Source organism: Cebus imitator, unplaced genomic scaffold, assembly GCF_001604975.1.
Source record: "Cebus imitator isolate Cc_AM_T3 unplaced genomic scaffold, Cebus_imitator-1.0 Scaffold138, whole genome shotgun sequence".
NCBI classification, from domain to species: Eukaryota; Metazoa; Chordata; class Mammalia; order Primates; family Cebidae; genus Cebus; species Cebus imitator.
The window spans coordinates 568,133-594,103 of record NW_016107453.1 but is presented as its reverse complement, the minus strand read 5'-3'; the positions used below and the strand labels follow the sequence as shown (position 1 = coordinate 594,103).

Sequence of the window (25,971 nt, the reverse complement as noted above, 5' to 3'; positions counted from 1 at the left end):
CTCGGCTCACCACAACCTCCGCCTCCTGGGTTCAGGCAATTCTCCTGCCTCAGCCTCCTGAGTAGCTGGGATTACAGGCACGCGCCACCATGCCCAGCTAATTTTTTGTATTTTTAGTAGAGACGGGGTTTCACCGTGTTGACCAGGATGGTCTCGATCTCTTGACCTCGTGATCCACCCGCCTCGGCCTCCCAAAGTGCTGGGATTACAGGCTTGAGCCACCGCGCCCGGCCTAAAACTACTTTCTAAAGCACCCAAGTACACTACACAGATAAATTAAGTGAGCTTATTAATATCGGTATTTCTGTAAAAATTGGGAAGGCCACTCTTCCGAGTAAAGAGGTGCTTGTTTTCTATGTGAAGACCATGAAGGATATTCTGCACTACTGGGCCTATTTCTGAAATTATATCTAGCTGTAGGTTACTCATTAGTTTAATTAATAAACATTTATTAGCAACCGAATTGTGGCAGGAACTACGCCTGGAGGTAGAAATATGTTACACTCTTATTCCCAGAGAGGAAAATGATTAATGTTGTAAAATGTAAAGAAAAGTTTCTCTTTCAACTTGCTGTAGATGATGTCTAATCCATTTTAGTAGTGCCTATTCTTAATCCTTTAACAAATTATTTTGAATGTTTTTTAAAAGGCAGTGTGATTGTGAGGTGAGTTTAGTACAAATTAAAATGTGCCACATCAGTTGCAAACAGGCAGCACGTAATTATGGGCTAAACACTCTTTCAGAAACAGTAGTGACAATAAATAGAATTGGATATAATTCGCCCCCCTGAGACAGATCTCTTCCTTGTATCTTCTCTGTTCTTTGCTCTGTATTTTAATAATAAGATTAGTCATCTAATGCCAATACAAACAGACTGTAGTATTAATACACAGGAAAATTATTACTAGTAACAGAAGATTTAAAGACTTGAGGGTGATCCAGATTATATGCCTGCAGTTTACAAAAAAAGTTTCTTAAACTCTGCTTATCAATATCCTTATCATGAGCCACTGAACTCTTATGTTTTTCTGATCATATGAATAACTCATCTTAAGTATGAATATTCTGACAGTAGTAATAGCAGTTACTTTAAGAGATTATGTTTCTCTAGAGATAACAGAGGGTTTTTTCCCCTACTGTTCCTGTATGAAAGTTTCTGCATTTTTAATTAAAATTTTAAGAAATTCATCTTTATCCTAGCATAATAAAATAAACCTCACTAGACAATCGAGACCTTTTTATTTATTTATTTATTTATTGACAGAGTCTTGCTCTGTCACCCAGGCTGAGGTACAGTGGCACAATCTTGGCTTACTGCCACCTCTGCCTCCTGGGTTCAAGCAATTCCCCTGCTTCAGCCTCCAGAATAGCTGGGACTACAGGCATGTGCCACCACGCCTGGCTAATTTTTTTGTATTTTTAGTAGAGATAAGGTTTCCCCATGTTGGCCACACTGGTCTTGTGGTCTTGATCTCCTGACTTCAGGATCCACCCACCTCTGCCCTCCAAAGTGCTGTGATTACAGGTGTGAGCCACCACACCCAGCCAAGACCTTGCTATTCTTAGATACATTATTATAGCTCTAGAAATAACAAATTTTAAGTCTGGATGATTTGTATTTTGGCCAAAACTTGTGAGGGCAATTATTTATTTATTTGAATGAAATATGCATGAATCATATATCAAACGGAGGTCTTTTTTTTTTTTAACCTAAAGTAAACAAAAATATGAAAGTATAGGGAACTGTTACCTGTGGAACCTAACAAATTAGAGACAGGTCTCAGTTAATTTAGAAAGCTGACTTTGCTAAGGTTGAGGATGTGCCCGTGACACAGCCTTGGGAAGTCCTGAGGTGGTTGGGACACAGCTTAGTGTTATACATTTTAGGGAGACATGAGGCATCATTCAATATAGGTAAGAAGTACATATATGTAAGAAGGTATATAAGAAGTATACTGGAAAGGCAAGACAACTTGAAACAAAAGGCAGAACACTCAAAAAGTGGGCAGGGGGCTTCTAGGTCCAAGACAGGTGAGATGAACAGTTGCATTCTTTTGAGTTTTCGATTAGCCTCTCCAAAGGAGGCAATCAGATATGCATCTATGTCAGTGAGAATAGAATGGGAGGCAGGTTGCCCCTAGCTAGGTCCCAGCCAGACTTTTCTCTTTAGCTTAGCAATTTGGGGGCCCCAAGAATTATTTTCCTTTTATACCTGTTTTTTTCTTTCTTAACTAAAACGTTTCTGAGCGATAGAGATAACTATCATTTTATTTGGTATGATTTATTTGCCTACTGTCCAACAAAGAAGCTAATCTGATTTTGTTTTCATTTCCAAGCATGATTCCTAGAATGTGTGTAGGTGGTCAAATCAATGAACCAGAACCCTGTATTTTGGCCAAAATTTATTGGGAGATACCCTAAAGTCTTCCCGAATTATCTGATGTTCCCAGGCTTTGCTTATCCAATAGGCATTAGTGAGAAAAGGCTTGTGTTTATGTAGATGCACACACAATGTGCATCTCAGCTCACATAAACAGTGAAGGGTCTGAGCTCACTGTGGATTCTCAGGTCTCATTATCCCTGCAGGAGCTGTGGCCTGGGGAATTTTGAGACCCTGCTGTGCTACTCCTTATTGTGGCAGGCCAGGTCTCACTAATGCAGGCCTCCATAACAACTGTTTCAGTACTGAGTGGTTAAGTTAAATACTAAACGCTAAAAAAAAGCAGATGTTCTTATACAAGGGACTGGAATGTAACAAAAGCCCACCAAGAGTTTTGCCAAGGCCTCTCCTGGCAAAATGAAGGAATTCTTAACAGGACCCATTTAGGATTAATAAGTTTTATTGGGGGTCTGAAAGAACTCCCCAAACCTCCCTGATTTAGCAGGAGACAAGAGTAATCACACCAGCACCTGGACCCATTTAGCTCAAGTAAATGTACTGAGGCTCCAGAGGAAGGTGTTCAGGACTCAGACCTTAGTTATAGATGAAAAGAAGTTAATAACTACGTCTTGAGATGAATGCACACTTACATGTAGACATAGAGCTTAGAAGGTATATAAGCTCTGGAAAACTTTGTAATTTTGGGTTGGTCTGGCGATAATTTCCAGACCTTTTCCCTGTAACAGGCTACGGAAATATCAACTCTCTTCCTCCCTAGTTCATCTGCATCTCGTTATTGGGCCATGAGATATAGCAGCCCAACCCTCAGTTTGGTCTAGGAATATTATTTTCAACCTCTGGGGATTTTCAGGGTCAGTTAGGAATATATTTTGAAGCAGAATGGCAATATTAAATGAGATCAGCAATTGAAAACATGTGAACATATTCACCATTTAATTATCTGTCTCAAAAGAAGATAAGGAAGAATTTAGCACTGGAAACCATGAATGTCACAAAAGCCTAACTTTTAAATAATACCTTTAATCACTTTCCAGTAATCCTAATCCTTTATTCAGATTGACAGAGGGCATTCCTATCTTGCTATTTCTTCTCCCCAGACATTAGCTTAATAATTAGCTAAACAATTTTATGCATTAGCTAAAGAATAACGGAACTCCAGAAACCTAGGGTAGTAAATGAGAGACTGAATAAGCTAAATCTGAACCTTCTGCACAATTAAAGGAGCTATTAGCATGGCCCAAAAGAATATTACCTGCGCATACAAGAACTAGGAAGTCAGGCAGATACTCCTGGAACAGACTGTCTTTTCTAACCATTCAGTTATTTCTTTGTTTTTAACTGGTAGATTTTTTTGTTTATTTTTGTTTTTGTTTGAGGGAGTGTCGCCCTGTCTCCCAGGCTGGAATGCAATGGCCCAATCTTGGCCTACTGCAACCTGCACCTCCCAGGTTCAAACAATTCTCCTGTCTCAACCTCCTGAGTAGCTGGGATTACAGGCACCTGCCACCACACCCAGCTAATTTCTGTATTTTTTATAGAGATGGAGTTTCACTATGTTGGCCAGGCTGGTCTCAAACTCCTGACCTCATGATCCACCCACCTCTGCCTCCCAGAGTGCTGGGATTACAGGCGTGAGTCACTGCGCCCAGCCTGTTTTTAACTTTGTAATTTGCTTTGTAGAACCATGTTAAGTTTGGACCATTTTAGATTATCCTTGAAAGGCTAGATCACACAGTGATTAAGAGAAGAGGCTCTGGAGCCAGGCAGTGAGAGTAACCCATTCTTGCTCTAACACTAACTAGCTGTGTAACTGTGGGCCAGAGATGTAGCCTGTATAACCACAATCTCCATTGTGTGTCATGCCTCACCTATATATAAGGTGAGGAGAGCTGCTATGCCTCTGTGATGGGGCTGAGACGAAGATTTAATGAGTTACCAGCATAAAGCTTTTAATAATATACTGTCTCATTCATAAGCAGTCAATGCATGTTGAACTCTTATTAATTAGAGGAAAGAAGGGGGTCGATGAGTTATAAATGAGGCCTGAGTGGAAGAAATAAATGTGTATTGAGTACCAGCAATGGACTGAGCATCATACTAAGTACATTTAATGTCAAAATACTGTCTGAAAAGTACTGCTATCTGAATTGCACTGATGGGAAAGTCGAGGCTTTCGTGTTTATTTTTAAATGGATGTTAATAATTAGTGGGAACATATGCTGTTTGTGGTGATAGTAGAAGGGGAGATCCAGATGTTGGTTATCAGAAATAACGTCCACATCCTCTAAATTAAAATTTAGCTTGAAGCAGTAATGCCAAGGCCAGTCTGGGGCCTTAGCATCCTGGTGCACCTGCTTGTTGGTGACAGTCCTTTCAGGACAAAAAGTCTTACAGAAACATTCATAGATGACTAATTGGAGAAAAAAGAAGTTATGATGAAAAGCAATAATTACTTTTTTTTTTTTTAAATTAAAAGGCTCTTACTCTGTTTCCCAGGCTTGAGTACAGTTGTGCAATCAGGGCTTACTGCAGCCTCAACCTCGTGGGTTCAAATGATCCCCCTGCCTCAGCTTCCCAAGCAGCTGGGACTTCAGGCATGTGTCACTGCACCTAGCTAATTTTTAAATTTTTCTTGTAGAGAAGGTCTTGTAATGTTGTCCAGGCTGGTCTCAAACTCTTGGCTTCAAGTGATCCTCCTGCCTCAGCCTGCCAAAGTAATCCTTACTTTTTTAATGAAGTGCTTTTTTTTTCTTATTTAAACTCTTTAAGGAAAATAACCATCCTATTTTCTTCAAAACAATAAATACAAGGGAGAAAAATGAAATAGAGCAACTAAGAAAACACTCATGAGGGGCAGGAAGGCACATCATGATTAAATGTAGTTAGTTGCAACCCTTTCTGTCTCCAGCCTTGGACGTATAATGCTAATAACAGAACTAGAGAGATTTCTAAGACTTCGGTGCTTAATAACAAGCAGGCATCGAGTGTGGTGGGGCAGTATCCTGATCACACAATTCTGCATATCAAATGTCCTGCACAATCAACAAGAGCCATAATCTCTGATGTTTTAAAATGTTCTCTTTTATCTTCTTTTGACTATAGAGAGATATAGCTTATCAGTCACTACCTCTCTAAGTACTTTTCTTCTAAGATTTAAAAGGTCATCTTCTGATTTGTAAATTCAACCGGATTTCACAGTACAGATGAGAGTTGTAATGATGTGTTGCCAAGAACTGTTGCAAGCTGTGATGTCTGTCTCTCTGGGCATTTTGGAGAAGCACATTTCTTTTAGGAAAAAAGAAATTAATAAGCAGATGAGTGCAGGTTTGTTTTATTTTTATTGTGGGTATGTATTTGTTTTTTCAAGCATAGGAGAGGGGCCTCTATGGTGGGCATTCACCAAGCAAATACAGATCATCCTCTGGGTCAGGCACTGTGTTATTGAGGTTCCCAATAAAGCAAAAGAAGATCCAATCCAGCCCCATGGATCTCACATTAAAGAGGGGAGTAAGAATCGTAGATAACGTAGTAAGTCTCAACGTTAGGTGTATTAATGGGGATTTGCACGGTATTTCATGGAAGCACAGAGAAAAGGGTACCTCGTTTCACCTGAGGTGGCAAGGAAATGGCCCCTAAGTTGACTAAGCAAAAGGAGAAGGAGAGGCACATCCTAAGACTGGGCGTAATACAAGAGCCGCATACTCTCTACCCCACCAACACACATACCATCTCTGGAGTAAATTTTGTACCTTCCAACTGGTTTTCAGGGTACTCATGACACATGGGTTAGTAGCTTTGCCCAAATGACCAAAATTCTATTCCTGACATGAATTTTCACAGCTGGTTTTGTTTGTTTGTTTGTTTGTTTTAATGAAGAAGAAATGTGTGTCTTTAGAAATCATCTTACAAAATCGCATAGTGGAATGCATGTAGTGATGCAGTTGTTGAGGACCAGGGAACCTTTGTCCTGATTTTTTGTTAGGATGGATGTTTTCAAATAAAACTAGAGTAAAAATGAAGCACTTAAGATAAAATGTAATTGTTACTGAAAAAATTAGAATCTGATAGCTCAGAAAGAACTTAGGTAAAATAAGTACAGTTTAGCAATGGCCTTTCTCCAAAAAAAATATAACATCTCTTAGAGCTCAGTTACTCCTTGGCTTACAAAATAGTGGTTAAAGACCCTTGTTTTCTCATTTTGATGATAATATAAGATACTGATGATGAGATTATCTGTGCAACATTGCCTCTGGTCTTCAGAATGTGCGTGTGGAAATATTATCTCACATATGCCCCTGTACATTTGGGTGGGAAAAGAAAAGGACCTAATTTAAACCTGACAGACCTCAAATCTATTCTCGTTCTATAGCAGAGAAAATGTTGAGTAAGGAGGACAGTCATCATCTCTGTTGAGAATGCTGAATGCTCTTGTAGAAATGAAAAGCAGCCAATCTAAGTAATTACCCATTAAGAAAGGAGTAGGAGAAATGTTTAGAAGGGAGACCTGCAGGCCGGGCACAGTGGCTCAGGCCTGTAATCCCAGCACTTTGGGAGGCTGAGGTGGGCGGATCTCGAGGTCAGGAGATCAGGACCATCCTGGGTAATGTGGTGAAACCTCGTCTCTACTAAAAATACAGAAAATTAGCCGGTCATGGTGGCACATACCTATAGTCCCAGCTACTTGGGAGGCTGAGGCAGGAGAATCGCTTGAACCCAGGAGGCGGAGGTTGCAGTGAGCCACAGGTCACGACACTGTACTCCAGCCTGGATGACAGAGCAAGACTCTGTCTCAAAAAAAAAAAAGAAGAAGAAGAACGGGGAGACCTGCAAAAAAGATGATTCACAATGCTTTCACATCACCGGATGAATTCGTGGAACCCCTAACCCAACACCAATGGAAGAAGCAATATTTTGCACAAACTTGATAAGGAGTTTTTCTTTTTCCTCCCACAGCCTCGTCACGTGTTCAATATGCTAAAGAAGTATGTCCGTGCAGAACAGAAGGACAGACAGCATACCCTAAAGCATTTCGAACATGTGCGCATGGTGGACCCCAAGAAAGCTGCTCAGATCCGGTCCCAGGTAAGCGCAGGGTATCATAATCTGCAGCTTTGACAATCCAGGATTCTTGCTTCTTGGTTGGTGACAGGATCCCAGACATTCTCTGAGCACCTATGGGTGTTTTCCCTATGGCAAGAGCTCTTTAACTTCTGGTAAATTCTAAAAGCTTGTCTTAGAGCAACATGTGGTTTGGCATTTTCTGAATTACGAAAATAACAATAAATATAAAAATCTTAACTGTCTACTGCTAACTGATTGCTAAGGAACTGATTAAAACCAATGACTAAAAGGAAGAAAACAAAAGTTGTATGGACTAAAATCTTAAAACTGGTTCAACTAAAGTATGGCAAGCAATCATAAACCTACTGCAATATTTAGATTTAATGTGAGCCTAAATGAAGCCCAGTAATAATAAATTTTATACTTCCCCCCATTCCCAAAGGCTGAAAACTGGAATCTACTTTAGGAAATATGAAATTTTACATTTTTTTGAATGGATGAGCTAAAAAATATACATATTTTAAAAGTATATAGATATACAAATATATACATATATGCAAAACATATGTATATATAAATATAAATATATATGTATATAGCATGAAATATCCAATCAAGTTGAAATATGTTGTTTTCTATGGGGAAATTTGCAAAGAAATGTATTTAGGGCATCAGGGTCTATTTAGAGAGCCTCAGTATTAGGAATCAGAGTTGGCAGAGGTGGCATTTTTAATTGGCTGTTAGAAGCACATAAGATAATAGTAAGTTTAAAGATAAGTCTTAAAGCTGAGCTCAAAAGTTAGAGAACAGAAATAGGAGAACAAGAAAAATAAAGTTGCCCTTTCAGTTAAACGTTTTAGCAGTGGCAGTGTTTGTCAGTGTTATTTTGGAAGTTTGTATCTACCTGCAGTGCTTGGTAAGAAAAATAACCATTCCTACCCCAGATGTTGTTTAACTGGAGTTGTCATCCTTTGATGCAGGTTATGACACACCTCCGTGTGATTTACGAGCGCATGAATCAGTCTCTCTCCCTGCTCTACAATGTGCCTGCAGTGGCCGAGGAGATTCAGGATGAAGTTGGTAAGTAAGCTGTTCTTTTGATGCTGCACATGGAAATATATTTTCCCCCAGAAGAAAATCGAGGAAGTGAGTTATCTGTTTCAGGAATATGGAAGTTAATAGAACAGGTTGCCTTTAAGGGTGAAACTGCCGGGGGATGGAACTATGGAACTAGCTTTCTAGCCTTAGCAATTGAATCAGTTCTTACCTTGCCACCCTTTTAAGACTGGAGGAACGTCGCCTGACCTTAGGGTATATTTTTGTAATAATTGACGCTTGTTATTGAATTATATATGACAGCATTTTTTTTTCTAATTTGAGCAATCTTGTTATAGTTCTTAAATTATGATGCTTGGATAATTTACAATTAGTGGGGGGAAAAGAAACTCATTCTTCGTCTTTTGAGTGACGTGATTGTTCCATCTTACAAATGAAAAAGCTCAGACTTGGAATTTGAGTAACTTACTGGCCTGTGTCACATGCATTCTTAGTAGCACAACCAATACACATAACTGTGACTTCTGACTTTGAGGTTGTTGTTTTATTCAAAGTCACGGCTCTCTTTTAAGGCAGAGGGGGAAGCCGTGAGTGTTCTCTGAACCACATCATTGTTTAAACTTAAAAGATAGTGGGCTATTCAACGTATATTCTGAAATAATTATACTTTCACAAGAACTTGGAAAAATAATACTGAGAGGCCCCATGCATCCATCACCCACTTGCCTCACCGATGACGTCTTACATAACTATAGTCCATTATTAAAACCAGGAAACTGCCATTGTGTGCCCACTGTCTTTTATGTCCCCAGTTTTCCTGATGACGTATGTTTAATATTTCATTTACATTCTCTCATTTCTGTTTTTCTTGGAAAGGGAATAAAATACCACGAGTCTCTGTAAACCAACAAAATGCCCATAACTGTTTAACTTTTCTTCCAAAAGGTACACAGTATAGGTACATTTGCTTATGTTCAACATAAGCAAATGTACCTATACTGGAGATATAGTGTGTAGTCTACCAACATATAAGCAATGTATATCTGGCATATCCTTCTCCATAAAGAATCCTTCCCTTTGTTAATTGGGTTGGGAATAGATGCGGGTTATCATCTGAATCAGAACACCCAGGATGTTGCAAATGAATATACCCAGTACAGTAAGTCCCACTTTGAGGTGCCTGAAACACCACTCAAGAGAACAGCTGGCCTCACTTTTTCCATTTTATGGCAGTGTGATTCTGCTCCTTCTTTCCTGACTTACACAGCCTTGTAAATGTTGTTTGTATTGCTGTCAAATATTTGGCATGTGTCAGGTGATGATGTTCTGTTCGGTACTGTACATTAATGGATGGAATCTGAAATTACACTTTGGGCTACATAACTTGCAAAAGAAACTTCATTATGTCAGCCAGGCGTGGTGGCTTACGCTTGTAATCCCAGCACTTTGGGAGGCCAAGGTGGGCACATGAGGCCAGGAGTTTGAGACCAGCCTGGCCAACAAGGTGAAACCCCCTCTCTATTAAAAAAAAGAAAAGAGAAAAGGCAACTTCATAGTGTGCCAAGATAGTAGAGGTGGAGTTTTTAGTCTACACCATGAATTGAGAACAGAGATTTCCAATTAATTTTTCACTGTATCAAGTTTCTTTAGGAAATGAATACACTTTTCAGGTATACTTGGAGAATTGACATCAGTAAGGAACTTTTTAAATACTGTATATTAAATAAGTGTAAAAAGGCTCTCCAAAAAGTTCTAGAAGGTTCAAAATCATATAATTTATCACAGTCTTAATGAACTGAAGCTAAAATCTTGTAGATAACACCATTTTGCTTTATAGCTATCTTAATCCTATTTTCGCATGTGACTTCAGTTGAAGTGGCATTAGGTAACATCAAACTCTAGGGAAATAAGCCATTAGAAAGGACTAAAAAGTTGATGACCAATATTCCACTCTCACCCAGGAACTATTGTTGATTCTTTCTAATTAAATTATTAGAACTTTTTATTTGGCACTATACTACTGAAAACATTAGCCACTAATGAGTCACATTTCCACAGAACAGATGGTGGTTCAGATATCTTGAGTATTATGAAATGTCCAAGAATAGGGCAGCTCAGTAAACTTCAAATCTCAGTAACAAGGAGGACATTTAGATCATTAGTATCATGGAATCTTTTCCTTTATAAAGAAAAAAAAATACAGCCATTAGGTTGGATTAAGAGAATATTATGTATATGCTCTTTGTGTGTGTGTGTGTGTGTGTGTGTGTGTGTGTGTGTGTGTAATATGCTCTTAATCCAACCTAATTGCTAAGGTTATTTTTTAAATAGTGATATATGTATATATTCTAAATATATTAGTTGCCAAATTCTGAAAGATAACTTTTTTTAAAAAACTTTTCGTTTGGATCCTGGGTGCTTCCATTTTTAAATGACCGTTTTCTATAGAAAAAGAAGTTTGCAGTAATGAACACTGTGCACTGTCTGAGCTCCTAGTGTCCAAGCAACAGAAGCGGTTTGCTGAGGAGAAGAGCTATTTTGAGTTGAACCTAGTTGTCATCTATCATCCTTTTTCATTTGAAGGAACGTTTAAAGCAATACGTCACTTTTAAGTAGGAATATAGTTGAAACAAGATTGGCTATGGGTGCTAATTGCTTAAGCTGAATGTTATTAGAGGTTCCTTCTGTTGTTATTCTTTTGTTTGTGTTTGAAATTTCTCAGAATAAAAAGTATTGCTTTTAGCTTACTTTCTAAATAGGATCTTCATAGATTTTTTTTCTCCAGGTTGTGTCTTGTACTGTTTCTAATATTCTCTGATTAAATGCTTTGTCATTAGTCTGAGTTGCATTTATTTGTTATTTCTGTATTTAATCAAATTTTAGATTTGGAGTCAGTCAGTGCAAATAGGAGGATACTAAAATTCAGAGACACTGGCAAAAGGAGAAAATTTTAAAGTTCCTAAAAATGCATGCCTTTGTATAAACGTTTGTGCTTATAATTGCAAGCAATTAAGATGTGCTTAATGCAGTCAGACATCTGTTTTAATTAAATAATGGTAGCAGGTGCTTTATGGATAAGAGATTTTCAACGATCTGGGGAACTCCCAGTATCGTCAGTGGGACAGATATATCTACTTCAGTAAATTATGCTTCCAATTAGAATTCTCTTTTATGGGTAAAAATAAGGAAGAATGGAGCCATGCTTAGAAAGGGGTGCTGTGGGTGAAGGGGACAATTGACATCGAATTTATGAGCAGTAAATTGTGTCCAGAGCATGGGTTCATGCTTGTGAGTTCTAGCCCTGGCCGTTTTATCTTCCGTTGTTCTTCCCTGAGGCATCCTATCTGTTTATGCTACTTTCCCACTAACTTCATTGAATCCCAAATTTGTGTGTCTAGCAACAGCCAGTATACTGCATCCCAGTGCCATATTCTAGCCTCTAAATTATCCCAGGTGCCTCTGAACCTCTAATCAAGGTATATAAGAGAAGACTTATGTTCTTCTGGAAATTGACTTGTTTTACACTCTGAGTTCTCTTGGTTGGCCTAAACTTATCCATGATGCTTTCCTCTCTCTCACCCATTATTTCTTTTCAATTGCAAGTTCTGTGTATTCTGCCTCCTGTGTTTATGTGAAATCTCTGCACATCCACTACTTTAGCTGAGATCTTGTCGTCTCCTCGGTGTCATTAGACTCCCAGCCAGTCACCCTACCTCTCATATCACAGCGGCCCCCTCCCGCTCTACTTCCTCCTTTTCAGAACTATGCAAGTTTCCTGCTAAAAAACAACAACAAAAACGAACAAACAAAAACAGCTGCAGGCCAGGCACGGTGGCTCACGCCTGTAATCCCAGCACTTTGGGAGGCTTTGGGAGGTCAAGGCAGGTAGATCACCTGAGATCAGGAGTTCAAGACCAGCCTGGCCAACGTGGTGAAACCCTGTCTCTACTAAAAATAGAAAAGTCAGGCATGGTGGCAGATGCCCGTAATTCAAGCTACTCCAGAGGCTGAGACAGGAGAATCGCTTGAGCCCTGGAGGCAGAGGTTACAGTGAGCTGAGATTGCATCACTGCACTCCAGCTTGGGCAACAAGAGCAAAACTCGGTCTCAAAAAAAAAAAAAAAAAAGCTGCTTGTGATTCTTTCTTGCTTGATTGCTTGAAAAGTTGCACCTTTCAAGATTCAAGTGAAATGCCAAGTTCTATAAACCCTTTCTAATTTGCAAAGACAGCAAGAGAAAAGAGCTGGTATTTTAGTGACAGCCAGATAGCCAACTAATGAGTGCCTGTTTATGATAATGCTAATGATCAGATTATTTATGAATGTTCTCCCTTGGGGTACAGGACCCGAATATAGAGATGTGGCAGGTGGTTTAGGGTAAGAGTGGAGACTGATATTTATTCTACATCCCACTCAGGGAGCCAAGCCCTCTGGCATCGTGCAGGTCCACTGGAAGTGGGGCTTCCTTGTATTTCACACAAATGCAACATATGAGCTAGTGATGTGATAGCCTCCCCAGTTTACAATTGAGGAAACTGAACCTAAGAGAGGTTACCAACTTGCCCAGCTCAGATACTAAAGTGATGACAGTGGCATGGAAGCCAAGATCTGCCAGAAGTCCAAAATCCCTGTTCTCTCTGCTACCTATTTTCCTCTCTGAAGTAGAATTTTCCCCTACTTAACCTCAGTATCAAAGCACTGGGTATCCACTACCATACTCTAACTTGTAGTAAATTATTTGTTTATATCTTTACCAACCCTCCTTCTGTGAACTCTTCGAGATATATGTTGGTCTTCCTTGCCTCCTCAAGATCGAGCAGGGACCCTTGTACTTCTTAGATATTAGTAATTATAGACATAAGGTTGAAGCTAGTCCCCAGGATCAAAAGGCAGGTGCTCCTTAACTTGGACTGATCAAGTGAGCTCCTCCATAACCCTAAAGACCTGCCCGAAACTCCTTCCTTGACATCTAGCATAAGCACTGCACAAAAAACAAATTTCTTTCCCAGGCCACAGCATTCTCTAAAGCTGTGACTGATCAAGTCAACTAAATGGATGTGGTTGGCAAAGATAACAAAGCATAAATCAGAGCCCTGAGAACCGTTATTAATAACATTTTTTTACAACATGGTCTTTTATTGTACCATGACCCTCTGCTGTTTGGTCATCTACCCAATTCACATACCTTGGCACTTGATTTAATTATCTTGTCCTGTTTGACCACCGATCACAGTCTGAGGCTATTCACATGACAGGTAAGTGTGAATTTTCAAAAGTGTATTGTTAGTTGTGTTATCAAAGGCCCATGTTTTATTTTATAACTTTATATTATTTTTTTCACTCAGTTTTAATTATCATGTGCAAGTTCCCAGGCTTAGTCGTTTATTAGTCAATGTTTTTACAAAAAAATAAAGTGATTTTAGGCAGATTATGAAGATTTCTTGCAAAGAATGGCCTCAGGCATTGTTTGTATAGGGATAAAATCCTCTTCTCTATTTCAAATCAATATGCAGGACTTTATTAATATTTTTCCATTCAACAAACAATGGAATCATTATTTCAGTGAAAACATGCCTCCTCTTCAATGCTCATATTCTGCTTTAATTATTTTTAATCCTTCATCCTTTCAACCTTTGCTTTGTCAAATTATTATTTAAAAATCATTGGGTTTTATTTTATTTTATTTTATTTGCTCTTTGTTATCTTCCTTAAATCTCTGCTAAAAAGATTCTATTCTGCTCTTTGTATTGGCACTGAGGTTATTTATCAAAGTCTGCTCCTCTTTGCAGCTACCTCAAGGCTAAAAATGTAGCTCTCTTCAGAGATGGCTGTTTTACAGGATGCTGTAACAACCGATTTATGAGAAAGGCAGTAGGAAGTAAAGAAGGAACAAAGGCATAATTGTTTCATACCCATTTTTTTTCTTCTAGCATTCAAAATTAATAAAAACATGAATTATTATAAACCAGATGCGGGAAAGATCTGTGGCTGAATAAATCCATAGTGAATGGAGTAACATTGAAAGATGTGGCAGGAAATCAAGAAACTCACAATAATGAAAGAATGCTTATTTTTTATTACCATTTTACTGTGGCCTCTTAATAAAATGTTCCACACTTCAGGAAGAATGCAGCATGGTTATTTCAAAGACAGAGTTTCCATATTCTGTTTCTAATAAGCCTATTGATTTGGGGGTTTAGTGAGTCCATAGTAGACTAGGTTTAAAATAGAATATTTACAGCACTTCCCAGTCCAACAACATAGAAATTTAATACTATTGAGAATTTCAAGTATCCTTATTTGTAGTTGCTAGTCAAAGATGAATATCAAGGAGAGAAAAAAAATCATAAAAGCAAAGTGAGAGAGAGCTGTCACTTTGTTCTTATAAGAATATAGCTGTCACTTCGTTTTTCATAATAAATGCCTTTTAAATGTATATAGACTTAGTAGTTTACAACTGGCATAAGTATTTGGACATAAGAACTTTTTTTTTTTTTTTTTGGAGACAGAGTCTTGTTTAGTCATCCAGGCTGGAATGCAGTGGTGCAATCTCGGCTCACTGCAACCTCCGCCTCCTGGGTTCAAGCGATTCTCCTGCCTTAACCTCCCAAGTAGCTGGGACTACAGACGTGTGCCACCATGCCTAGCTAATTTTTTGTGTGTTTTTAGTAGAGTCAGGGTTTCACCATGTTGGCCAGGCTGGTCTCAAACTCCTGACCTCAGGTGATCTGCCCACCTCAGCCTCCCAAAGTGCTGGGATTACGGGCATGAGCTACGGTGCCCAGCCAAGAACATTTACACATATCAATGACAACCAAAACGTTGTTCCTGCATTGGTTTTATAATAGTTTCAGAGCCCCTTATTCGTATATTCCCTAGTGTTATTAACTAACAGATATGACCTGTGTTTAGCTGTTGGTGTCTAAATGTGTATCTTTGACCCAAGACAATTTCTCTTCCAAAATAGAACCACTCATTTATAAATGAAAATTCATTGTCAAATGAATGGACCTACATACAAAGTATTTTATGCTTCAAAATGGTGAAGTACAGTATACTATTAAGACAGCCTCCCAGTCTTCCAGGAGTTGGACTGGCATGTTGAAATGTTTCCAAACAACAAGATACAAATGTGTGAATGCCGGTACACTTCATACCTTAGGTCCCCAACTGTTCTGTCTGCAGACTTGAGAGACCTCAGGTGTCGAACTCACCCATGGTGGTGGCTGGTAGAGTGCTTTGTATACATTTAGCTCTCTGTGCCTTTTTTTTTGTTGTGGTATTATATAAACTCTCTTTTTCTTGCTTTGGAGTTTAATTATGGAATCTGCAAATGTTGTGTATATGTCATCCAGATGATCTGTGAAGTCATTTATAAGGACCTTTAAAAGCTCACATGTGATACAGCATCCGTTTTCCTGAATGATTTTTATAGTTTTCCCATTTGGCCAACAGATACTCTTTTATGCATTTCTACTCCATAATTTTAGGGGAAAGTAAATCCTTTTAGCTACATGAAAAAGAATACATTTCTAGGAAGAATGAATGTAAAAAATGTTTTCTTTAAAAAAAAAAATCACTATCTCTATCATCCTGGCAGACAAATTGTTGACCTTAATATGTATAATTCAGTGCAATATACTGATGTTGTTTATTGTGCTCCAAATGGACGCTGGCAGTAATTTGCAGAATTAAACATCAACCACAGTGTTTTCTTCATGCCATTGCAGTGGTTTACTATGGATTATTTTGTTCAGTTCAAATCAATGATGTATGTTCAGATTCTTTGCCAGTTTTTTTAATTAGGTTGTTTGCCTTTCTGATTTTCTTATTTTTATTTTTGGAAACAGAGTCTCACACTGTCACCCAGGCTGAAGTGAAGTGGTGCAATATCAGTTTACTACAACCTCCGCCTCGCGGGTTCAAGCGATTTTCATGTGTTAGCCTCCCTAGTAGTTGGGATTACAGGCACGCACTACCACATCTGGCTAATTTTTTTGTATTTTTAGTAGAGACGGCGCTTCACCATGTTGCCCAGGCTGGTCTCAAACTCCTGAGCTCAGGCAGCCTGCCCACCTCATTCTCCCAAAGTGGTAGGATTATAGGCGTGAGCCACCATGTTCAGCCTGCCTTTATTATTGAGTTGTAAGAATTCTTATATATTCTGGGTGCTGTTAAATTCTTATCAAATACATGATTTGGAAATATTTTACCCAATCTGTAGGTTGTATTTTCATTTCCTTGATAGGATTCTTTTGACCCACAAAATTTTTTAACTTTGAAGCCTATTTTATCAGTTTTTTTCCTTTGTTGCAGTTACTGTGATATCGTATCTAGGAAACCGTTGTCCAAAACAAGGTCACAACAATTTATACCTCTGTTACCTTCTAAGAGTTTTGTGGTTTTAGCTCTTACAGTTAAATATTTGATTCATTTTAATTTTTATATATGGTGTGAAGTCAGGGTTTGACTTTATTCTTTTGCATATAAATATCCAGCATCTGAGCATCATTTGTTGAAAAAAACTATTCTTGCCAGGTGCAGTGGCCCATGCCTATAATTCCAGCACTTTGGGAGGCCAAGTTGGGCAGATCACTTAAGCCCAGGAGTTCAAGACCAGAATGGGAAACATGGCAAGACCGCATTTCTACAAAAAGTTATCCAGTTGTGATAGCATCTGTCTGTAGTCCCAGTTACTCAGGAGGCTGAGGTGGGAGGATCTCTTAAGCCTGGAGACATTGAGGCTGCAGAAAGCCTTGATCATGCCACCTGGGCAATAGAACAAGACCCTGTCTCAAAAAAAAAAAACGAAATAAAAAGACTACTCTTTCCCCAAGTGAATGGTCTTGGCACTATTACCCAAAAATCAATTATTTGTTGATAATATGGGTTTATTTCTTAATACTTAGTTATTTTCCTTTGATCGATGTGCCTGTTATCACTGTAGTACCACACTGTTTTGATTATTGTAGCTTCATAGTAAGTTTTGAAATCAGCAAGTGTGAGTTTATCTGTGTTCTTCTTTTTCAATATTGCTTTGAGCATTTGGGGTCTCTTGCATTACAACGTGAATTTTAAAGCCTTCCCCAACCCCACCACCATTTCTGCAAAAAAAGGTGAGGATTGCATTGGATCTGTAGATCATTTGGGGGGAATATTTATATATAAATTTGTTAATGAGGTTTTAAACAACACTGTAACTACTAGAACTGATACCTGCTGTGAAACGATTCTACCTTGAGCCCCATTCAGGAAGGTTAGTATTTAGAAGTAGCAAGAGAATTGATTTAGCATGCTGTCATCTTTTACTCCAAATTTTGGTAAGATTCCAGAGAAATTATTTGTGAGCTTTTCCTTAAACCATGATAACTGTGACATGTCAGTATTTTTTGTCTGTTTTTATGCCATTCTTTTATTTTTGTGCATGTGTGGGCATCTCAACCAAATGGCTGGAGCCTACGGCAGGGTCTCCCACGCCAAAGTCTGCTATTTCTTTTGATGATCCAATGCAGTTCCAAAGCTATTTTCTTGACTTACCAGCTCGTTTGTATGGCTCTGTAATTTGAAACAAAATCTAAAAAATCCGAATTAAAATGATTGGGGAGTGAAGTCAGACCACAGTGGTGGCTGTGGGACTACTTCCTGGCATGGAACACTAGAGCAGATGTGTCCTGATTTTGTTGTAGAGTCTTGGGAATAACCAACGATTTTAGACTGAAACAAAGGCTGGTTATTCTGTTTTTCACAAGCAGCTGCCTTCAAGGTTCATTTCTTTAAAACGGTAGGGAAAAAAATTAGTGATGTTTGCCACCCTGAGTATGGAGATGAATCCAAATTGAGATTAATTTTGAAATATGTTTTCATGAAAACTAACTGGGAATGAGATGAATTTGTTTCATGTGAGACGAGTTTGGAAGGCATATTAATTTGCTTCTTGGTATTCAACTCAGAAACAAATGTTGCATGTATTCTCTGAGTAAGCTCCATTAGTTAATAATTTTCCTGCCATATACACTATGGGCTGCATTAGAAAGTAAATCATAGAAGGTTAGGTATAATATCTCATCAAAACTAGTGGATTCATCTATTAACCGGTCCCGAGTTATGGGACCTGTCCAAAGGAATGTTGACTTGATGTGCATCTAAACACTATTTGTGAAGGGGCTTTGGCCTTCAAGCATGAAACAGGTGGTCACAGGATCAAGGCCAGGGTGTTACTTAATTTCACCTCCTGTTGATGAATTCGTTGACCTCAGACAGTGCATTTAAAAGAGCCTGTTTAATGTGTTTGTCTTGATAATTATTATGGATTTACATGTGCTCATAAAAGCATGAGTTAAAATCTTTTTTGTCTGAAACAGTGCTTGGCAACAACTTGTATTGTCTTGTACATGTCATTTGTGTCTTTGCATTTGGTTTGGGGGCATTGAAATTAGTCTGTCCATCCCCTGAGGGCAGATACTGAGGTGTGGGACCTGTCTTGAGCTTCCTGTGTAGCACTGAAGTTGCTATAGCTGCGTGTTCTCTAAAATTTTTGTATATGTGATTTAATTGTTAATGCTTACAATTTTTAAGTAGTTATAGTATTCTGATAGAAAATAGATTTTGTCAAATGAAAACTAACTTTATCATCACCACTGAGATATTAATAGGCAGATGACTTCGTTCTCAGTCACCACTTTCATTTGTAAGGGAGTCTCAGGTTTTCAAAAGTATGATAGACTGGGTGCAGTGGCTCATGCCTGTAATCCCAGCACTTTGGGAGGCAAAGGCAGGAGGATTTCTTGAGGTCAGGATTTTGAGACCAGCCTGGTCTACATGGCAAAACCCCATCTCTACTAAAAATTTAAAAATTAGCCAGGGATGGTGGCACATGCCTGTAATCCCAACTACTCTGGAGGCTGAAGTTAGAGAATCACTTGAACCCAGGAGGCAGAGGCTGCAGTGAGACTGCGTCACTGCATCCCAGCCCGGGCAACAGAGCAAGACTCTGTATCCAGTGATGCTTAACTTCTGTTGCCAAGTTAAACAAAACTGGGTTTGCAGAGCTGTTTATTTACCTTCAGCATCTTTTCATTGAAAATGTGGTGGGTGGAAGAAATGTCCCTCTTAGCATTTGTGACTCAGTAATAAGTTGCTTCCCAAGTTCAAAGACTCCACACCCTTAAATATGTAAGTCAGTGTTAAAGTATTTAAAGAGAACATGAATATCAGCTACATTCTGCATTTTGCAGGATTTTTGTATTATTTTGTATTCTCTGTTTGCTTAGAAGTCATAAGCCAACCCATGAAACATGCCAACAAAGATACCTTCTTCCATATGATTATTGCAGCCAGATTTTTCAGTGCAGGACAAGCAAAGGGATCTCTGAAAGGGTGAGGTAATAATTCTCAGACAGGTCTTCATCATTTGCAAGAGATCAGACATACAGAGTTTAGCTCTGGGAATGTTAATAGCTAGAGCCCCTGTTAGCAGATGGCATGTTAGTGACCTGTTGCTGCTGGCTATTAAATCATACACATCAGCCGGGTGTGGTGGCTCACACCTGTAATCCCAGCACTTTAGGAGGCCAAGGCAGGCAGATCACAGGGTCAGGAGTTTGAGACCAGCCTGACCAACATGGTGAAACCCCATCTCTACTAAAAACACAAAAATTAGTCGAGTATGGTGGCACTTACCTGTAATCCCAGCTACTTAGGAGGCTGAGGCAGGATAATTGCTTGAACCCAGGAAGCAGAGGTTGCAGTGAGCTGAGATCATGCCACTTCACTCCAACCTGGGCAACAGAGCGAGACTCTGACTAAAAAAAAAATTAAAATTAATAAAATAAATTATACACATTATGAGGTCATCGCCCAAGTCAGCAGAAAATTTTGTGTAATTTTTTCTTAGTTTATGTTGTTATAACAGAGGAATTCTTCTTGATCACAGACTTTACTTTTTTGTTGTTGTTTCTAAGTTTCACTTGCTCCTCAAAATAACATGAAACAGACAAAACAGTTTTTTTTCGTCAACATCCTTCATGAGTGACTTGCCAGCCAGGCTGATCTTATATCCATATCCCTGGATGCGTTTATGTATGTTATTCCATCCACTTACAATGCCCATGCCCAATCTTAGCCTGTTAACCTTCATGTGTACATGTCAGTGAATTACCACGTACTAATTGTTAGCTTTTTGAGAGTATATATCAAATATCACGTGCATTTGTATGTCCTGAAACAAATTATTAGGTATAAGGTGTGTATTGCAAATACCAGTGCCCAGGGAATATTTTAGAGCTGTGGTTCTCCAAGTATGGTCCTTGGTCTGGCAGCATCAACATTGCCTCTGGAAACTTGTCAGATGCACATACCGTGATCCCACCCCTGACTTCCTGAATTAGCAAAGTAAGGATGGGGCTGAGCCATATATGTGTGTGTGTGTGTGTGTGTGTGTGTACATACACATATATACATACACACACATACATATATATATATATATATATATATATATAGCTCAGCCCCATTCTTTTATATATATTTATATACATACTTATGTATTTATATACATACTTATGTATGTATATAAATATGTATACATATATATATATGTATACATATTTTTATATATTTTGAGACAGAGTCTTGCTCTGTTGCCGGGCTGGAGGGCAGTGGCACAATCTTGGCTCACTGTAACCTCCGCCTCCCAGGTTCAAGGGATTTTCCTACTTCAGCCTCCCAAGTACAGCTAGTGCTCGACTTACGACCACGATTGCTTCCGGCAGACCGGTCGTAACACGATTTGGTCGTAAGTTGAGTAGGCTATATGTACAGTACTGTGAAATGATGTTATAAAAATCTTTATGTCATATTTTATCAATTTTCTTTCATTATTGTTATATATCATAATTTTCTTTGTTCATTTTATGCCATTTGTATCATCTCTATAGCATTTTGTTTCTTATTTTTACATTCGTCAGGTTTAAGTAAAACACTGCATTACCCGTAGTAAAGGTTGACCTGAATGCTTATTATGAAAGCATTCTTGTCAAGTCTCATTTTTAAAAAGCCACCTTAACTTGTGGTAAAGGCGCAGCCTTGTGTAAAACTGTGGAATATTCACAGATCACTGAACTACGGTGGTCTATGGTTTGAAGTGAAAAACCACGGCACATGATGAGTTTGGAAAAGCAGAAGAGTATGAACTATGTTAAGTCTTAGGGTTAAAAAGGACTAGCTGCCAGGTATTTATTTATTATCATTGTAAATAGAAAAGTAAATCATCACAATTTTATGTGACTTTCCATGGGATACAAATATTTAGCATTCATCATAAAAGATGTCATCTGGATATCTTGTTCAAATATAATTTAAACTTACTATGTTCTAATATTGTTAAAGATATAGGGATATAAACCACTCACATTTTAGTAAGAAAGGCAAGAAAATGACTAATAATGATATGATATAGCATATATGTTTATTGTCCCGCACTGTCATACGCCCAGCTGGGCAACGTTTGCGCTGCCAGACGCGGAGCAGCCGTGGCTAGTGATTGTGGTCGTAAAGTCGAATGGTGGTAAGTTGCATAGGTCGTAAGTCGATCAATACCTGTAGCTGGGACTATAGGCATGTGCCAACATGCCCAGCTAGTTTTTTGTGTTTTTTTGGTGGAGATGGGGTTTCACCATGTTGGCAAGGTGAAACCATCATGGTGTTGATCTACTGACCTTATGTTCCACCTGACTTGACTTCCCAAAGTGCTTGGATTACAGGCATGAGCTGCCACACCCAGCCACAATTTATATTTTATCAGGCTCTTCAGGTGATGTTGATATATGCTAAATTTTGCAAATTACTGATTTAGAGACTAATCAACTTATTAAAAAGTTAAAAAATAGGTGAGGATCCATTGTAACACCCCAATAAGTCTATTAGACTTACCTATGCTATTATCTTCTAAATTCACATTATACAAATTGTATGCCACAAAAATGTTTAAGGTGAAAACCCAAAGAAACTGATGCATTTGATTAATTTACAAAAATAAAACAGCTCCAATTCACAGAAAAAAATGCACACATATCTGATAAGTAGTCGTAGATAAAAAAGATGAATAACTTCTCATGACTATTACCAATCAAAATTTAATTTTTTAAATTATGGTAAATTGGTAATTTTTTAAAAATCTGTTATGCCTTGTCTTGACAAGGATAGGTGAAAAGGAACTTCCATCAGCTATTGGTTAGTATATGGGTGAAACCTTTTAGATGATTTGGCTCTACTTAATAAAATGTTCAGTCTTTTCTGATTTTAGCACAGATACACTGGCACATCTGTGGGGAGGGGCACTTCAACTTGTCGCCTGATATCCCTTAATACTGTTAACATTTTTTTCATAAGCATTACTACCTTTAAAATCATGTTAAAGAAAGGATAAATGATGTGTAACAGACTCAGTTTCCCCTTCTCTGGCTTACCTTTAGTTTACATCTCTCTCTCTCTCTTTCTCCGTCACTTGGGGGGCTCAATACCCTTAAGATTATAGAGAAATTGCAGGAGGTAATATTGGCTGGAAATGCTAAATTTTAAGAAACTTGGGTAGATATAGTTTAAGCCATCAGCCTAAATGATCAATGAAAATGTCAGACATTCTCTGTTTTTTTCTTCCAAGATATTATTCTCTACTATGGCCTTAGAGCTCTCAATTTCTATATAATTCTGATTTAAAAAGGAAGGAAATGCTCCTAATATACCTTGCTGTTGTCTCTTACTATTCATTAAGGTAGCTGATGTCAGTCAAGATAAATTCTAGAAATTCCTGAGTGCTTTTTTTTAATATACTGAGAATGTTTGACGCAAACTAACCAAATTTAAGTGTTTTAAGGATATTAACAATAACAGGAAAGCCCCTCGATTTTCTGCTAAGAATCAACATGAACAGTTTCCAGCTGCTGGTTGGCAATGTCAGTATCATGAGAAAGACTGAAAAAATAAGAAACTGTTTTGAGAAAAAGAGGAATTAGGTGCAGGCCAGAGGAATGAACTTTGTAATCCAGTAGTCTTTCCCTGCCAGCATGTATTTAGATTTGATAGGCTAAGTCTCTGCTTTTTTTCATCCTTTTTTTTTTTTTTTTTGGCAGAAAGCCATTAGTTTGACACTTGAAGGCCTCCTTTCCATCTTAAGGGAGAAGCCTTCTTACACTGAAAGTGTGAAGTGGCTCCTTCAGGTGTAGGATGAAAAATTAAGTGGGACTATCTGTGGATTACTGAATCACAATCATTAAGGAAAATAATGCCCTAATTAGCCTGTCTTTTGACACGCACGGCATCCATATGCAAGTCTAATATTGTATGCAAATGTGAGACAGGTTTGCTTTCCAGATCTCTTTGATGTAGAAGGAAGAGCTGGCGTCCTTCCCACGTTCAGTATGGACTTGCCTTCATTCTGCTGCCAACAGCTCCTCATGGGAACATGAAAGCGGAAATAAACCCTCTTGGTTTTCAACTTCAGAATCCTGGGTAATTAAGCGGCTTGATCAAAATCAGAAACTGTGAAAGTGCTAAAAGTGATCAAGGCCCAGGGAGTTCCTCATGTGTTGCTAAAGCCTTTCGGAAATCAAAGTGGGTCTTTAAATACCTGGGGTGCAAAAATTAGAGGTTTTTTCTTTAAAGAAAAATAGACATATTAGAGCAGAATTGGGAGCCGTCTGCGGCAGCCTGAGTCTGGGTGTTTACTGTTGTATAAGGCCTTGTTCATCTGGGCTTGAGGCTTTGGTTCACTAGCAGGGGAAGCTAACCTCACTCAGTGACTCCAGTCCTCGCTTGATCTTTCTGTACTGCCCTACATGACCTCTGCACTTTTGTGCCATCAGCCAGCAGACAGAGAAAAGTATCTGGCATTTGTCGGTGTCTTCAGTTTGGTTGCTTTAAGTCCTTGGATGGAAAAGGCTCAGATTGTCATCCTGAAATCATTGTCTTTTAATGTGTAATTGGGGTCAAGTGAAGCACAATAATTCAGAGGAGTTCTAGTTTCAAATGCAGATTCTTGGGCTCGACCTCAGATCTGCAGAGATCTGCATTTTTCTTATTCCCCCAAAAGATCCTTTAAACATTCAGAGGGTTTTTAAACTATGCAGTAACAAAAATATAAGGCTTCTTAGAAACTTAGGTTATATTTATATTTGTCTTGAACATAGAAGGATGACAGACATTATCATTTTTATTAAAAAAAAAAAAATGAAGCAGAGACTTAGCCTATCAAACTCTAAATACATTCCAGCAGAGCCTAACTTCTGGATTGCAAGATCCTCCCCTTCCTCGACAAGTCCCCATCTATAAATTGGCCATGTGAATTTCTAGTGGTGTTCACTTCCAACATGGTGATTTTATAAACTATTATGAGGAATCATTATTAACCTCAAGAAGTTCAGATGCATAGAGAGTTTGTTTGGGTGTGACAGCATTAATGGCTAGGTTTTATTTATCCGTGGAAGACTTCTTATTAGCTATGAAAAGGGATTGGCATAAACTGCTTATTAATTTCCATTAACCGTATCTAAAGGGAATAAACAGTATAAGAGCCTGGGTGTGGTGGCTCATACCTATAATTCCAGTCCTTTGGGAGGCTGAGACGGGAAGATCATTTGAGCCCAGGAGTTTGAGACCAGTCTGAGCAACACAGGGTGACTGGTTACTTTTTGTAAAAAACACTTGTTTTTACAAAAAGACAAAAAAATAATAAGCTGGGCTTAGAGATCACACCTATAGTCCCAGCTACTCAGGAGGCTGAGGTTGGAGAATCGCTTGAGCTCAGGAGTTAGAGGTTGCAGTGAGCCCTGGCGGACACCGCTACACTCCAGGCTGAGTGACAGAGGAAGACCTTATCTCAGAACAAACAAAAACAAGAAACAGTATAAGCATGGGGTGAGCTTCAATCACAAAATTCTGCCTTTCATAACTTAACCGTTATTTGCTGTTTGATTTGCCCTTTGAGAAATTGTGACCTACTTCTTTACTTACAGAACATTTACCTCCCTCTTAGATTCTTCCCTTTCTGTCATTGATACTGGCATTCTGCTCAAAGAATTTAGCCATTTAGGCTCTCTTCAAATCCAAAGTGATATTATTGTAATAAGAGATGAAACGGAAAATTGACAACATCTGCCTGGAGTGGTCAGCATTGTAAATGATGGACTTTGTAAAAGCTTCATCTTGGAAGATCGTCAGAGAGCCTAGTGCCACCTCAAGAAATGTGGTCTTTAATTTAGAGAATTAACAAAAATATTACAAAGAAAACACGTGCTGAATACCAACTCCAGGTGCCAGTCCTGAGAGGCAACTCACTGTATTCTGCAATAGGAGATGAATTTTGTGGTTATACAGGAGAACAATTTAAATGCCTTTGCTTCTTAAAGTATCTCCTTATCATGACTTGAGATAGAAGTCATATACTATCCCCTTTTTTGT

At 38.5% G+C, this 25,971-nt stretch overlaps 1 protein-coding gene across 16 annotated transcripts in view; it reads left to right on the top strand.

Annotated features, from left to right (window-relative positions):
* The window catches only part of LOC108313502 (amyloid beta precursor protein), a 288,061-nt gene that overhangs the window by 211,071 nt on the left and 51,019 nt on the right, over window positions 1-25,971 (top strand). For all 16 annotated transcript variants that reach the window (XM_037743244.1, XM_037743239.1, XM_037743237.1 and 13 more), the window contains 2 exons: window positions 7,355-7,483; window positions 8,443-8,542. In XM_037743244.1, the coding sequence (XP_037599172.1) occupies window positions 7,355-7,483; window positions 8,443-8,542 (229 nt within the window). The remainder of the gene's footprint in view (window positions 1-7,354; window positions 7,484-8,442; window positions 8,543-25,971) is intronic.